Source organism: Phragmites australis, chromosome 4, assembly GCF_958298935.1.
Source record: "Phragmites australis chromosome 4, lpPhrAust1.1, whole genome shotgun sequence".
In the NCBI taxonomy this organism is placed as follows: Eukaryota; Viridiplantae; Streptophyta; class Magnoliopsida; order Poales; family Poaceae; genus Phragmites; species Phragmites australis.
In genome coordinates, this window is record NC_084924.1 from 28,092,959 (window position 1) to 28,108,784 (window position 15,826).

At 43.1% G+C, this 15,826-nt stretch overlaps 1 protein-coding gene across 1 annotated transcript; it reads right to left on the minus strand.

Annotated features, from left to right (window-relative positions):
• Window positions 1–435: 435 nt before the first annotated feature.
• LOC133915994 (phospho-2-dehydro-3-deoxyheptonate aldolase 1, chloroplastic-like) lies at window positions 436–5,318 on the minus strand. Its single transcript, XM_062359455.1, has 5 exons — window positions 4,586–5,318; window positions 4,187–4,464; window positions 2,906–3,182; window positions 2,567–2,812; window positions 436–955 (listed from the first exon to the last, which is right to left on the minus strand). Exons 1-5 carry the CDS (start codon window positions 5,135–5,137, stop codon window positions 671–673), a joined length of 1,638 nt encoding a protein of 545 aa, XP_062215439.1. The 5' UTR covers window positions 5,138–5,318; the 3' UTR covers window positions 436–670.
• Window positions 5,319–15,826: the final 10,508 nt, after the last annotated feature.

A 15,826-nucleotide genomic window follows, 5' to 3' on the forward strand; every position in this document is an offset into this window, starting at 1 on the left:
CCAGAATTTCCTTGTCATCACAAGTGTACATTTTAATCATACATGGCCTTGATTCTATCTTGTTCTTCCTCCATTAGCAACCGTATGAACAAATTTTGTATTATTATCTCCTGCTAACAACCATTGCAGACCTGATTGCTTCAGCCAAGTAAGCTCTTCTTCAGAACTATGCATGAGCTCCAACCTGCATCTTTTTTCCTCCTGTTCTTTCTCCAGTTTTTGTTTCATCCCATAGGAAATAGAAATTCAGTTATTGTTTCTCCAGTTATTGTTTCTTTCTCCAGGCCATTCAGTTATCTCATTTTAGAGAAATTCTACAGTAACATCTGCTCCTGAATGTGCTTGAGCTCATCCCTTCAGTTGACCGAACAACATGTGAAACTCTGGAAAAGGGCGCATCAAGTGAAAGAATTGAAGGGAATAATTGACAGTAACTTATTCACAAAGCCAACTCATCTATCTTGCATTATTCTCTTATACATGATGGAAATAGAAAAGTAAGTGTCGACGAGTGCAGTCATACATAGCATTACATAGTATTTACCAATGCAAACGATAAAATTTAAACAGATCCTCCCCAGCGCCCAGAAAGCTCACAGGTATATGATTTTACCAAGGGCAACCACCAACAAATGGAATACAGATATCTATCCTCCCCACGTCTGCCCATTCAGAGACCAAAAGGCGACAAGGGCAAGATGCTGTTGAGCCCAGATGATGACCGGATCCTCCTATTCCTCAGCCTCTCAGCAATGATGAATGAGAGCTCCAGAGACTGGGACGCGTTCAGCCTCGGGTCACAGTGAGTGTGGTAGCGGTCGCTCAGGTCATCGAAGGTCACGGTGCGTGATCCACCAATGCATTCAGTTACGTTTTGCCCGGTCATCTCAAGGTGCACACCTCCTGGGTGGCTTCCCTCTTGCTCATGCACATCAAAGAAGGCCCGTACCTCAGCCTGTTACAGACGAAAAATCCTTGGTCAGTCCATTTACATAACTGCAAAAGGCTATAACTAAAAGAAGAATGTGCAACTAATGCTACCCGATAATTTCCACTGCGCATTTTATTGAAATAAGACAAATAGGGCAGAGAGTATTCTGAGTTTCTCCTTTCCAAGGCACAGAAGGATTATTGGAATTTCAGATCAGCTTTAATTCATCTTCCAATAGTAACTGATTCGATGGTAATACAATAACCAGGTGGCAAGGTGTGCTTCGTTGTACGTGTTCTGTTAAACTGTTATTGTTAGTTTTATAGAACGCATAAGTAATTTCTGTGTGATGTAAACTTAAAAAAAAATACATCAGCCCAACTAAAAAACTTATACGATAAGCAAGTCTGTGTTGTCACCATCCTCTGCCCTTGGACTTACACTACTAACAAAACCATCTTGCTTTATTCATCAACCATGGTCACCATCGCAGCAGTTGTAGGAAAAAGACTCAAAGCAATCGTTTGTGCTAGAAAGATGCTTAATGCACCTAAAAATTTCTGAATGACAAGACCGTCCAACCTCCAGTATTGCAACCAATCAGTTCTCAACTCACAAACAAGTGACTTCAGTAGACCCACTTGAATCAATAACCATATCATTTGACTTGAATATATGACATGCACTACATTGTGACCACCTATGATAGTGACGAAAAGAAAGTTTTCTATTACAGCGTGCCAGTCCAAGAACCACCATCATCCTGAAACCTAAGATGGACGTCTGTATCGATACTCCATGACTATATGTTTTTTTCACGGTCTAGATTCTACCCAGAGCATACAAGCTTTGTGACAATAATGACCGGTGACCAACTTTCGTACTGTGTATTACTTTTTTCTGATAATAGAAGCTTTATTGACTATCATCGGCACATCAAACCGATACAATCACATAAAAGTTCACTCCTAGTCCTTGCATAGCTAGGATGCACATAGCCCATCATACTATGTATTACTGACAACTAGTAACCAACTAGTTAAGTGACTCGGTTGGAAACTTGGAATATGCCAACTTTGACAATTCATCAGCTAATTAGCTCGTTCCATTGTTCCTCAGAAAGTAATCCTCCATATTGCTTTTATTCGTACAGGTGAGCATATGCCCAAACTATGGTTCTTTTTTTTTTGGGGGGGGGGGGGGGGGCGGGGGTCTTCTAATTCTAATGGGATAGCATACCAGACGAGGACTAAAAGAATCATATATACTAGAGGAATGTAAATGTGCAAGCAAATTTGGGGTTTATTTGAGGTTGAACAAATTTAGGGGTGTTGCTAGGATTGGATGATAGGGGGCCGAGGAGAGACAAATTTGAACTGTTATAGAAGCTATTGAATTAATCCTTGTAAAAAAACATAATTTTCCCTTAATATTGGTTAATTTATTTTCTATTCTTTAAGAGAACAAAATACATGTGTTGCGATGAATCTATTTTCTATGATCATCTTAAAACATCATTTTTTCTTATTCATAGACAAATTAGTTGTATCATATGTTTTGTTTTTGCAAAAGAAAGGCTGTATTATATTTGTGAAAGCCAAAAAAGGAATACAGTTGATAGAAAGATGGAATTACCAGAATGGAGTCAAAGGGACGAGTCTTCAGACCGCAAGGAGCCTTAATGGTGTTCCCGTGCATGGGGTCAGTGATCCAGGTGACAATTTGTCCAGCATGGCGGACAGCACGGATAAGATGAGGTAACTTGACCCTCATGTTCTCCGCCCCCATCCTTGTAATGATGGTAATTCTTCCAGGCTTGTTTGATGGGTTCAATATCTCGATCAGTTTCACCAACTCGCTGGGGTTCATTTTGTCGCTCACCTGCAATGAATATTATTTTGCAAACCATTTTGTTATATGAGAATCTGTAGGTATATTTCATTTTTTTTAATGAAAGTTGGTTTCAGAAACAACCTTGATGCCGAGAGGATTGGCAATACCCCGGAGGAACTCAACATGGGCACCATTGAGCTGGCGAGTGCGCTCACCAGCCCAGAGCATGTGGGCAGAACAGTCATAGAAAAGACCAGAGGTGGAGTCCTGACGGGTTAGAGTTTGCTCATAGGGCAGGAGGAGGCACTCATGTGAGGTCCAGAATTCAGTGCTCTTCATCAACGGGTGGTCCGCTGTTAATCCAGCTACAGACATGAAGCCAAGGGCTTCATCAACCCTATGTGCCAATTCGCGGTACCTACACGCATCCCCACAATGGTCGGATCATTAGATAACTTCACAGTTGAACAAATTGATGACGAAACTTTAACATTTCCACCATAACAGTTTGATAACAATCCTACAGTTCTTTAACATCTGAACACAGCTATTATTGAACAGGGACTGATTTGTTGTCCTCCACTACCGTAGTAAACTAACATCGAGATATGATTAGTTAGTATCAAGTCGACAATGTGCATTATTGAGAACATATATATCAAGTTATATGGTCATGCTGTTAACGTTTAACCTCAAGAAAGGAAAAGAAGTAGAAAAGTTTTGGAAAAGGAGGATGTGAACATGATGAAGGGTGTCGACAAAAGATAGTCCCATTAGGTAGGTCTCGCACTAGCATTTGATGTGACTATGAGACCATCTCTAACTATATTCTCTTTATTTCGTTCCATTCTCGGTTCTCTTTCCCGTTCCTATTCCCTCTATTTTCTTTCATCTCCTACAGCTTCACTTTGAGGGAAATCGTGAAGGGAAAGGAAAGAAAATCCCGTCCTGAAAGGAATAGCCTAGGAATCTTTTCTTGACGGAAACCGTGAAGGAAAACTATTGGAACGTTGAAGGGAACAAAAATCTTTTCACAACGAGATTTTCGTCCCCGACGGAAAACCCTTGGGCATAGTCTGACAATTGCTAGAGTCTAATAACTTCGGAACGAAAAATATAATTTGCAATAGGTGTTTTTCACTTCAGCGTCTAAATATTTGGACAGTTTTGGATACTCCCCACGCGTTCCTGCAGCACCATCATTTTCAGTATCATCTTCGAATCAAGTTTCTTCTCCTTATCTTGATAGGGAGATGAGTGAGGGAACGTAATTCATGAAGCAGGCAATTTTAACTGGACAGTGACGCTGCGCCACATTTTTCACATTTGCACCGCAGAAAGCAACAAACGGTTGTCGGAGTCACCAAAAAAAAAAAAAAAAACCCAAACAAGTTGAAGTGCATGGATGGAAGATCTTTTCACCTGTCGCCCTGCTCGCTGTGTTCGGTGAAATCCAGGTTCCACTGCGTGACGCGCTGCATGGCAGCGTACCCTCCGGTGGCGAACGCGCGGAGCAGGTTGAGCGTCGCGGCCGATTGGGCGTAGGCCCGGATCATCCTATGGGGGTCGGGGATGCGGCTCTTCTCGTCGAACGCGTCGCCGTTGATGTTGTCCCCTCGGTAACTGGGCAGCTTCACCCCGTCTCTCACCTCGAACGGGTCCGACCTCGGCTTCGCGAATTGCCCGGCCATCCTACCAACCTGCGCACCAATCGAACGCACATCAACTCAAGATTATATCAGAAATTTTTTTAAGGGGAAATTTGGTTGGGTGTTGCATTGTTGTGGAGGTGGGTGATGGAAATGGTGGTTAACTGGTTACCTTGATGACGGGCATCTGGGCGCCGAACATGAGCACGGCGGACATCTGGAGGAGGACGCGGAAGGTGTCACGGATGTTGTTGCCGTTGAACTCCTTGAAGCTCTCAGCGCAGTCGCCGCCCTGGAGGAGGAAGGCGCGGCCCATGGCGGCGTCGGCGAGGCGCTCCTCCAGGCGCCGCGCCTCCCCGGCGAACACGATCGGCGGGAAGGCCTCGATTGTCTTCAGCACCGCCTCCAGCTCCGCCGCGTTGGGGTACTCGGGCAGCTGCAGCGCCTTCTTCGTCTTCCAGCTGTCCACCGTCCACCTCGCCGGCGTCGCGGGCATCTTCGGAGGCGGATCCACCGGCGCGTCCTTTTCTGGCGCCACCGTCGGCGACGAGGTCTTCGCCGCCGCCGGGACGGCGGAGTTCTTCGACGGCTCCGCGGCGTGGATGGCGCGGATGGTGCGGCGCTTCAGCGGGAGGAACGCCGGCGCACTGCGGGGCTGCGACACGACTCCACCGGAGATGGCGGCGGATGCGGCGGCGGCGGCGGCGTTGGTGGCGAGCGCCATTGCGAACGGAAAGCTGCGCGGCGGCGAGTCGGGTTTAAGTCTACGGTTAGGGTTTCGGTAATGGATGAGGAGGCGGTGCCGGTGCGTGCGGGCGGCGGGCGCGGTGTCTCCTGGGTCGAAGAGGAGCGGAGCGGGGGATACTTATAGGTAGCCGGAGCTGGGCTCGCCGAGGCCGAGGCCGAGGCGGGGTTGGTGAGACCGTGAGAGAGGTGGCGCGGTAGTTGGATTGGACACATGGAGGAGAGGAGTGCGGGGGTAGTCACGTGATTTTTTTTTTTTTTTTTGGGAGCTGGCTGCTTGGTGCTTGCCGCTTGGAACTGGACTCGGAAGGTTAGGTAGGAGGATGACTTGTGGGACCGCGTCGCGAGTAGGTTGGTGAGGTTTGTTGGCTCGGCTTCGGTGAATTTTTTTAATATTACTTTTTTACAGATATTATAGAAATAATATAAAAATAAAGAAATTACAAAAATAATACCTATTGGTCTAATGGTTTCGCCCTACCGTACGGCAAAAACACTAGTTTCACTGTATCGTATGACGAAAATAGGTAATGTGTCCCGGCGTTAGTTTAGGGGTCTTTAGCGATAGCTTTGAGACTATTTTTACTAAACCGTTGAACGAAAACTATTTATCGTCAAACCGTATATGGAAAAATAATTTTCGCCAAATGGTTGAACGAAAACTCCCCGTGAACTCAGCGTGAACCCTATCTCCTACGAGCTCAGTGTGAACCATATCTCCTGCGTCGGAATAGCCGAAATTTTTTCTTGTATCGACAAAATATTATATTAGTTTTTTATTTTACGATTGAACTTATTTCTTATACAGAATGGAAATATATAAAATAAATCGTAGAATCACTTGTTCGATAATGGGATGTAGCTGATAAATATTACATGGAAGGCTACAATAGTAGTTGTAAAATATAAATAGCATAGAACCCGATATAGAGATTACATACGCAGATGAATATTACATGTAACATGAGGTTTTTCATCGTAGCGCGAATAGAACTAACATGCCTTAGGGAAAGAAAATATATCGAATTACAATAGATGCTCTCTATTGAGTACATATAGGATATTTGATCTTTCATGGCATCGATGCCCGCCGCCCTAGAACGACGAGCCCTCTTTCGCTTCATTTCCCTCTCTGCTTCTCGTACTTCAGCAGTGGCACGCTCAGTCGCTGCCTTCCTCATACGCTCCTCCTCCTGACGCTTCAGCCGCAGTTCCTCTTACTGTTGCTCGTACTCCCTGCGTTCGTACGCTTTCCTCCTCCACCGCGTGCTCATGTCGACCCACCTCTTTTAGTGCTCATTTTGCTCTATGTTGGGCCATTCCATAAAGTCACAGATGGGTGGAGGAAACTTCATAAAATCGAATGGAAAGTGCCACATAAGTGATCTATGTCGCTATACTGGTGGGTACTCATACAATCCATATCGAGGCTTGTCGTACTGGTAGTTGGCACACATGAAGAAGCGTAGGATATATATGTAAGATATGTCCTAGGGCTCGTGAAGCCTACAAGGGTCGTCACAGAAGCATATCGGCGCTTGACCCCCTGAGGGATGAAAATCACTCAATGTTTCTTAGGTGGGTTTGATGGAGCTGAGGAAGACATTGCAATTGAGAAAGATAAAGAAGGAGTGGTCTACCAATGGATGTGGGTGAGGTTATTTATAATGGATGGTGGCTGGTGCATGGACTGAGTGCACGAGTTTGGCTAGGGGCTGGAGCATAAGATTTCCTGTGAAAGCTGAAAAACTTGTGGTATTGATGCTTGGCAGAGATTACTTGTGAAAGTTGTTGCTTAGTGTGTTCATTTCATTCTGCAAAAGTTCAGCAAATAGTTATTATTGCCTCTGCATATAAGTCAAGGAATCTAATGAAATTATTGGGCTTAAAAATGTATTGATAGAACGATAAATCTCGATTATTTTATTGAAGAAAATAAAGTACATCACATATAAAGGCTATCGTAAGCATTTATTGTATGTCTGTGGCTACAGTATGTAAGGTAATATTCCCACCATAGTAACATAGTAGAATAAGATAGTAGCATCATAATAATTAAATCACTCCATAAACTAGCAGTCTAAACTAATAAAATGGAAAGTTGAACAAATGATATTTATTAAGTATAAAAGCAACATAGACTACTCCTAACCCCTTCCCTGGGCACTACCTATGGCACGCTTTCACCTACGTGCTGACGCTGGAACGTCAGCCTCCACCTCGTCCCGAGGATGCTCGTAGGCCGAAAGTGTGTACCATTCAGGCGCGTGGTGCTCACGTCTGGGCAACTCGGGACTATAATTGCCTCCTGCTGTGTAGTCTGAGTGGGCAGAGGTATACCGTACAACTGTGATGAGACCAGCACTTCTGAGGCTCCTACATAGTCAAAAAATGGGTTCCCGTTAGACTGCGGCATACCCCCAGAAATCTGTGTGGTTATATCGATATGGATCAAACCTGTATTTATATTGTGCAGAAACAAGTGAGTATTAGCGAAAAATGCATAATAAATCAAACATTATGTAATAAAGAGGTGTGATATACCTGACGTAGGAATACACACAGGTGTGGCAAAACCAGAGCCTCCTGCATGGACATGTTACAAAGGCTGAGGAGTTTCATATCCATACTCGGTCCATCCATGGCCTCCTATGAATTGGGGGCCGGCCCATCCAGAGCCTCATGTGAATTATGGGGCGGTCCATCTAGAGCCTTCTGTGCACTGGGGAGAGCCCATCCAGAGCCTCTTGTGCACTGGGGGCAGCCCATCCAGATCCTCCTACCTGCATAATTACTCAAATCGACACCATATGGATAATTATGGATTTGAACATTTGCATAGAAAGCTTTAAGATTTCTAGTATTTGATACAATTGTGGCATAAAATAAATGTATCAAACAAAATACCAAGTTAAATGACCGTACATAGATATAAAACAACATATTGCTAAGATTACATAAATGCACAACAATATTACAAAGAAAAAATTAGTACAAAATATTTATCTTCCTTTAAGACTTATAGCGCTTGACATATCTGTGATATGATATAATTTTCAACGAAATAAAAAATTCTTAAACTAAATAAAAAATTCTTAGAATAATAATATTATCTGATCAGGGAGCAGAGGCTGAAGACTAGCATATTGTTAGTGGCCGAAGGTGGTGAGGGCCTCTGCGTGGAACGCGTGGCCGACGGCTGGGGTGTAACAACGTTGGTTGCCGGCATGATGTGCGCTCTACGATGTGCACTCCACGTCGGGCTGACGGCTCGCGAATTTTCAAATACATAATGTTCATTGAATTTTAAAATTTTAACATAAATACTTCGGTGTTGTATTACTTTTTGGATGCTCTCTTTGTTTTTTATTTTTTGTTAGAAACCACTAGTCCTAAGTCACATATTATTACAATCCAATAAATATCGTATTTTAGTGTAAACACATATTATTACAATCCAATAATATAATCCTACATACATTATCTTAACTAAAGTCACGAGATCTAATATTTCTACGCATATTTTTTTTTCTTAACCTAATACTAAAAATAACCTAATACAAAGATTTGTAATAAAATCAACATTTAAAAAAAATTATTTTTTCTAATCCCTAATTAAATTTACATACATATAAAGTAATAGACATACATCTAAAAATAAATTAAAAGAAAAAATAATTTACCTTACTCTTCTTCTTCCTCTTCCTCTTCCCCTTCTCCTTCCTCCTACTTCTTCTCCTCCTCCTTCTCCTTCCTTCCTTCTTTCTCTTTTCTCTTCTCTCTTCTCCTCTCTTCTCTCTTATCCCTCGCGCTAGGCAGTGAAATGAGATAGACTTCACGGGTGTAGACACAGGGGTGAGGGGTCACGGGGGTATAGAGTTTTTGTTCAACCGTTTGGTGACAATTATTTTTCCGTGTATGGTTTGGTGATAAATAATTTTCATCCAACGGTTTGACAAAATAGCCTTGAAGCTGCCGCTGGGGACCACTAAACTGCTGCTGAGGACACGTCACCTGGCGAAAATAGTGTTTTCGTCGTACGATAGGGTGGAAACTTGTTTTCACTACATCGTTAGACGAATAGGTATTATTTTTAAAATTTCTTCATTTTCAATATTATTTATGTAATATCCGTAAAAAGTAATATTAAAAAAATTCCGGCTTCGGTCGAGCTGAGCTGACATTGGCTGCAGCTGGGTTAGATAGTTGGTGATTAGTGGTAATGGTGGGGGATGGAAATGAATTATACGTATGATGTTAAGCTGCCAACAGACGACGACACGTGTCTGTTTATGGTTTGAGTTTGTTTTTTTCTTTTGAGACAATGGTTTGGACTCAATTTGTACACCTACTGCTTGATTCTAATTAATTTAGTCATTAATTGGAGACTTGGGAGTACATGTTCGTACCATAGCCCTCGGAAGCGTGTTAACGTTTCTAAGAGGGATTATTTATGAGATGTAGCGAAAAGGGTTGGTGCTATGCATGTATGTCGTCATTGCTTACCTGGTTTCTTTTCATATTGGATTACTTAACAAGCGCATAGGGCGGATCCAGCCGAAAACACTGTATGGGTTAGCTCATTACATTACTTAGTTAATCTTAACTATGGACATTATTTTATGATAGGATTTTATAATTTTATTATAAGGTTTACAAATTTCCATTGGGGTCGTTCACTATTGCAAAAAGGTATAAGAGTGCCGGTTGAAAAACGACTTCAGTTCTGGTTTTCAACCGGCACTCTGTACTCGGCACTGATAATCACTGACTATCAGTACTAGGTCTGTAATCGATACTGAAAGTTCTTTCAGTGTTGGTTTGTGCCTTCAACCGGCACTGAAACAGGTTCCCGAGCTAAAAAAATAAACGAGCTGGTTCGACTACCACTCCTACCGCTGCCACCGCCGCAGTATGCTCAAATCGACTCATCACATCCATCTTATTCATGTTATTTTGAATATTTCAGTACTCATCTCATGCATCTCAACTCAAGAACATAACTCAAGAACATTTCGGTACTCATCTCATGCATCTCAACTCAAGAATATTTCGTGATTAGTTCGTGAGCTGGATGACGCATACATGCAGTACTCATCACATCTCATCTTAACTCAAGAACAAATCAACTGGATGAATCTCATGCATGCAGAACTTGGAGGGCGCTGGGGTCGTCGCCGTAACTGTGGAGCTCCGGCCTCCGCGCGCGAGACCTCCAGGAGGTGGTGGCTGCCCACTAGAGCCCCCCAGCCGCTGTGGCCGGGGTTGTAGTTGTGCCCGGCGTGGCGAACGCCAAGGTGGAACCTCAGCACAGAGACATGGTCGACGGCGGACGCCCACATCATGTGCCACGAACCTCAACACGACGGACGCCCGGCGTGGCCTAGACCTCCGAACTCCGCGTTCAGTGCTCAGACTATCAGTGCCAGTTGTGACTAGAATCAGCACTGATAATTTGAGCTGGATATTTGGTTGAGCCAAAATTAGAATGGATTAAAATTTCAGGTTCCGATGAACTATCAATGCTAGTTTGTAACACAAACTGACACTGATAGTCTGTATCGGTGCCGGTTTTTAGCGGCTCCATCACTATTCAGGCGCGGGAGGTTAAGAACCGATATTGATACATCTTCAATGGCAGTTTCTGTACAACCGTCATTGATGTGTCGCTACTTTTGATCAGTTCTGTAGTAGTGGTTTGGCCCCAATGAACAAGGTTGGATCTGTCTCTGAATAATCAACTAAGAGACCTTGTGATTGCCATGAAGCCACTGGAATCACTGAACCCAATGCTCCAGCTGAGGATCCATCTCTACCTTAGTTGTTGACTTTGTGTATATTGCGCTTGGTTATTAACAGTTTGAACAATGCAAACCATAATTTCATTTGCCAACCATAACTACTTTTGAAACAGTATGTTTTGCAACTAATACATTTGTAGTGTAATACATCTCCAACTCTAAGTTAATCATCCCGTATCCTAATGACAAGTTATCCTACCTCAATGATGAACCTAAGTTGTCGACACGCATATATAGTGTAGTTGACTAAGCATGCATGCATATTAACAGGACCCTATCCTCTTGTTCTCCATGGTGAGGAATGAGAGATAGGAGGGAGAAGAAGAGTGAGAAAGAAGAAGAGAGGGGTTGTGGGAGGAAAAAGGAGATGAACCTCCCAAGAAGTCCATCTTACATCCACAACTACATATTAAACCATAAAAAATACTTGAATTGTTGTATCCCGTGCATCTGTCTGTCGCAATGTTTGGTGCAAGCACAATTGTGAGTCCGCTTCCTCTTTTTTTGACTAGCTTGCCTACAACAGTTGGTGGGCCAAGGATATGGGGCCCTAATCAGTAATGACCACCACACTAAGGGGTTAATTAGTTGTTCGTATGGGAGGATCTTGGTCTAACGGATGCGTATAATCTCAAGAAGAAACATGTTTGGTTGTCCACATGCACTATTCTAGCATGGCCCGACAGATGCAGATGTACACCTGCAACCTAGCTCCGCGGATGCAGGCTCCTGCATTCGCTCGTGCAGTTAGACACACTTATCAGTATCGCAAAATCATCTTTATGAAAGAAACCAATCATAATCTCAACTTTTGCATCTACTCATGCAGCTTTAGATTCGAACAACTAATAGAAACTCAACTCAGCCTATCTAGACAAATATAACTAACCAAATATTCTTCTTTTCAACAAATATGATTCCGTTTAACCTGCTTGCTCTTAGGTTGGATATATGGTAATTGTGGCCAAACCTCATACGGGCAACAATAACACCCTAATAGCACTACTTTTTTTTAACCAAAAACTCGCTCTTTCATTTCACTGGGGTTCAGCCATGTCGCGAACCACAAGGTTGTTTACAAACTCCAGGAGGGAATCATACCACATCCTTGGCTGATTCAGGTCCCCAGCTAAGCCCAATCGAGCAAGTTCACGAGCACAATAATTGCATAAATGCGATACAAAACTAACATCAACAAAAGTAAAATTCAAAGCTAGGTTTTTGGTTCTTTGAATAGCACTCATCCTGGCGATTGGTCAAAAGCATCGGTCTTAATGGCACTCGCCAGATTAGATGAGTCCATTTCCAGGATAATCCTTGTCATACCATGTTGAGTTGTCATTCTCACTGCCACAAGGCATGCTTCAGCTTCTGCACACAATGCGCCATGCACAGAAAACAACTTGCCTGCCCCGGCTAGGATCGCTTGACCATTGTGATCCCTAAAAATGAAGCCTCATACCCCTGCTTTTGTTTCATCGATATAGGCCCCATCAATGTTAACCTTCAGCACATGTTGAGATGGAGGAGACCATCTTGCTTTAGGTCATGAAGATGGTGACTTCTTATGCAATTCAAGCTGCTAAAACTCGAGAATCAAGCATTTCACTCGCTGCATTATTTCGTCAGTCAAAAGCATGCATTATCTACCATTTGCCTTGTTCTTGGCATCCCACCAGAACCACATAAAAGCGATTACCAACAATCGGTTCGTCTCATTTAGTGATAGAATCTGCTTGATCATTTGTTGTGCCATGCTTTGATTCAGCAGTGTGATCCTAACATGTTCCATATTCAGAGCACTCCAACATTTCCTCACAAGCTTGCACTTTAAGAATAGGTGGCCACCATCTTCATCTAGGCGCATGCATACTGGGCATCGGGTGTCGATGCTCATTCCTCTTCTTTCAATATTCCTGCGAAGAGGTAAGCTATTGTGTGCCAGTCTCCAAATGAACCGCCTAATCTTTGGTTGGTATTTCAGGTTCCATACCTTGCTCCATTCAAAGCTGTGATCCACACTGGCTGACGATGATTCACCATGATGCCGAGTTTCCTGCCTTTCCTTATGGTCCTTTAGTACATGTTATGCATATTTAACTGTAAAGATCCCTTTTGTATCAAAATGTCAAGCCAAGAAATCTTCAGTATCATTGCGAATAGGGATTGCCAAGTATGTGTTTCGAATCCTCTTCCCAGAATAAGTGCTCCACTAGTTGCCTATCCCATGTACCCGTTAGGGGGTTGATAAGTTCAGATACCCTGCTGACTAGACTTTGGCCTCGAGGTGTAATTGGCTGCATTGTAATCCCTCTTGGGATCCATGGGTCTAGCCATATATTTATCCGTTCACCACTGCCCACTCTCCAAACTAGTCCATGTTTTAGCTCATTGATTCCATGCAAGATACTTCTCCATGAGTAGGATATACCAGGTTTTTCACTTGCAACCAGCATACTACCATCTGGGAAATATTTGGTGCGTAGGACTTGCGCACACAATGTGTCTTGCTCCACCAAGAGACACCACCTTTGCCTAGCCAGCATGGCTAAGTTGAAGATGTGTAGGTCACAGAAGCCCAAGCCCCCTCTCTTTTCCGGTGGCATAGTGTATTCCATGACAACCAATGTACCTTGTTCTCTTTGTCCTATTGCGCCCACCAATAGCGATCAATCATAGTACTAATCTGATCACAGAGAGGTTTTGTGAGGTCGAAGTAAGACATGACATAGGTAGGCATTGCCTGAGCTACGACCTTTATCAAGATCTCCTTTCCGGAATTAGATAGCAATTTCTCCTTCCATCCTTGGATCTTCTTCCAGATTCTATCTTTGATGTAAGCAAAGGTTTTAGCTCTCAATTTGCCCATATAAACTGGCAAGCCCAAATACTTCTCATTTCTAGTCTCAATCGTGATCTCCAGTGCATGCATCATTTTCTGTTTGTCCATCATTGATGTGTTCTGGCTAAACATCATAGATGATTTATCCTTATTAATAATTTACCCCAAACAAACCTCATACAACGTAAGAATATGTCACAGGTGATATGCACTCCGTTCATCTGCTTTTAGGAGTAGCAACAAATCGTCTGCGAACAATAAGTGGTTTATGCTCGGTGCATTATTGCATACTTTCACCCCAGCCAAATCTCCTCTAGTATTTGCTTCATTCAGAAGAGAGGAGAAGCCTTTAGCACCTATTAGGAATAGATATGGTGATAGGGGATCTTCTTGTCTAAATCCACGCTCTGGCATAATGACATCCGACAATTCACCATTGATCTTTATTCTGTATGAAAATGTGGTGATGCACTTCATGATAGTGTATACCCATCCGGCCATGAAACCCATCTTCAACATCATTTTCTTCAGGATATTCCATTGAACTCTATCGTAGGCTTTACTCATGTTGAGTTTCAAAGCAGCATAGCCATCTGCTCTAGATCTTCTGTTCTGCATATAGTGGGTAAACTCATAAGCAAGTAACACATTATCGGTGATCAGGCGACCTGGGATGAATGCACTCTGGTTCAAAACAATTATATCAGGCATGATAGTCTTCATCCTATTAGAGAGAACCTTTGAAGTAATCTTGTAAACCACATTGCACAAATTGATGGGTATCAGATCCTTCATTCCTTCTGGGTGTGGCACTTTAGGAATCAACACAACAACCATACTATTCAAACCTGCAGGCATTTCGCCTCCATTTAGGAAGTGTTTCACTTTTCTAGTCACATCCTCTCCCACCACATTTCAAAATTGCTTGTAAAATAATGATGGCATTCCATCTGAACTTAGGGCTTTCAGATCACCTATATTGTGGAGAGCTTGTTTTATTTCATTATCAGTGAACTCCTTCATGACTGCTTGATTCATCTCGTTTGTCACACGTCGATGTACATGTTGAAGAAGCTCCTCATATCTAGTAACTGCATGGGATTGAAACAAACTTTTGTAATAGTTAGTAATCACTTCATTCTTCCCCGCCTCCCCCGACACCACCATGCCATCATCTTTTATCAACTTTTTTATTTTGTTTTTTCTTTTCCTCTCCGATGCATATTAATGAAAGAAATTTGTGTTTATGTCACCTTTTATCAGCCAATGCACTTTGGCCCTTTGGCGCCAGTACAAGTCCTTCTGTTCTTCCATTTTTTCAAGCTTGTATTTCAACAGTTGTTCTCACGCCATTGCTTCTGGATTGAGAGTGCCCCGATGGCATGCCTCCAATGCCTTCTTTGTTGTCCTTGTTCTCTTTTTGAGGTCTCCTAGGATGTTCTTGCTCCAATCCCACAACTCACCCACCACCTCACGAACCGCCTCCTCTACCTTCCCTGAATAACAATTCATTGTCAGGTTCCATGCATTTTGAATGATAACCACACATTGTTCTTCCTGCACCCAACCAGCCTCAAAGCGAAAACATGGGTCACCATTTGTGTGCTGCCTTACATCCTCCTCATCAGTAGTCACTATCACCGGACGATGATCCGAGTGGTGGTGATTACCATTTTTTACTCGAGCTCGTACAAACCGAGTGCGCCACTCCACATTTGCAACAGCTCTATCCAACCTTTCCCGAATGTAATGCGCATGTGTATGGCTATTATTCCTCCAGGTGAAAGCATCACTTGTAAATCCCAAATCCACCAGATCACACTCCTCGAGCACCTCCTTAAACCGATCCATGTATACTTATGCCCGTGATTGTCCTCCCTCCTTTTCACATTACATTAGAATTTCATTGAAATCACCCGTCATAAGCCATGACCTTCTGGTATGTGTGTTCAAAGTTCTGAGAGCTCACCACGTGAGATCTTTATAGTTTGTTCGTGGCTCACCATAAATCCCGGTGAAGCGCTAG

Excerpts from the sequence above, each read along its gene's own strand:
- LOC133915994 (XM_062359455.1), bottom strand. The coding sequence starts at position 5,137 with ATGGCGCTCGCCACCAACGCCGCCGCCGCCGCCGCATCCGCCGCCATC. Across the intron at positions 4,465-4,585 it reads CCCAGATGCCCGTCATCAAG|GTTGGTAGGATGGCCGGGCA; the intron begins GTAACCAGTTAA and ends ATTGGTGCGCAG. Across the intron at positions 956-2,566 it reads GTCCCTTTGACTCCATTCTG|GCTGAGGTACGGGCCTTCTT; the intron begins GTAATTCCATCT and ends CGTCTGTAACAG.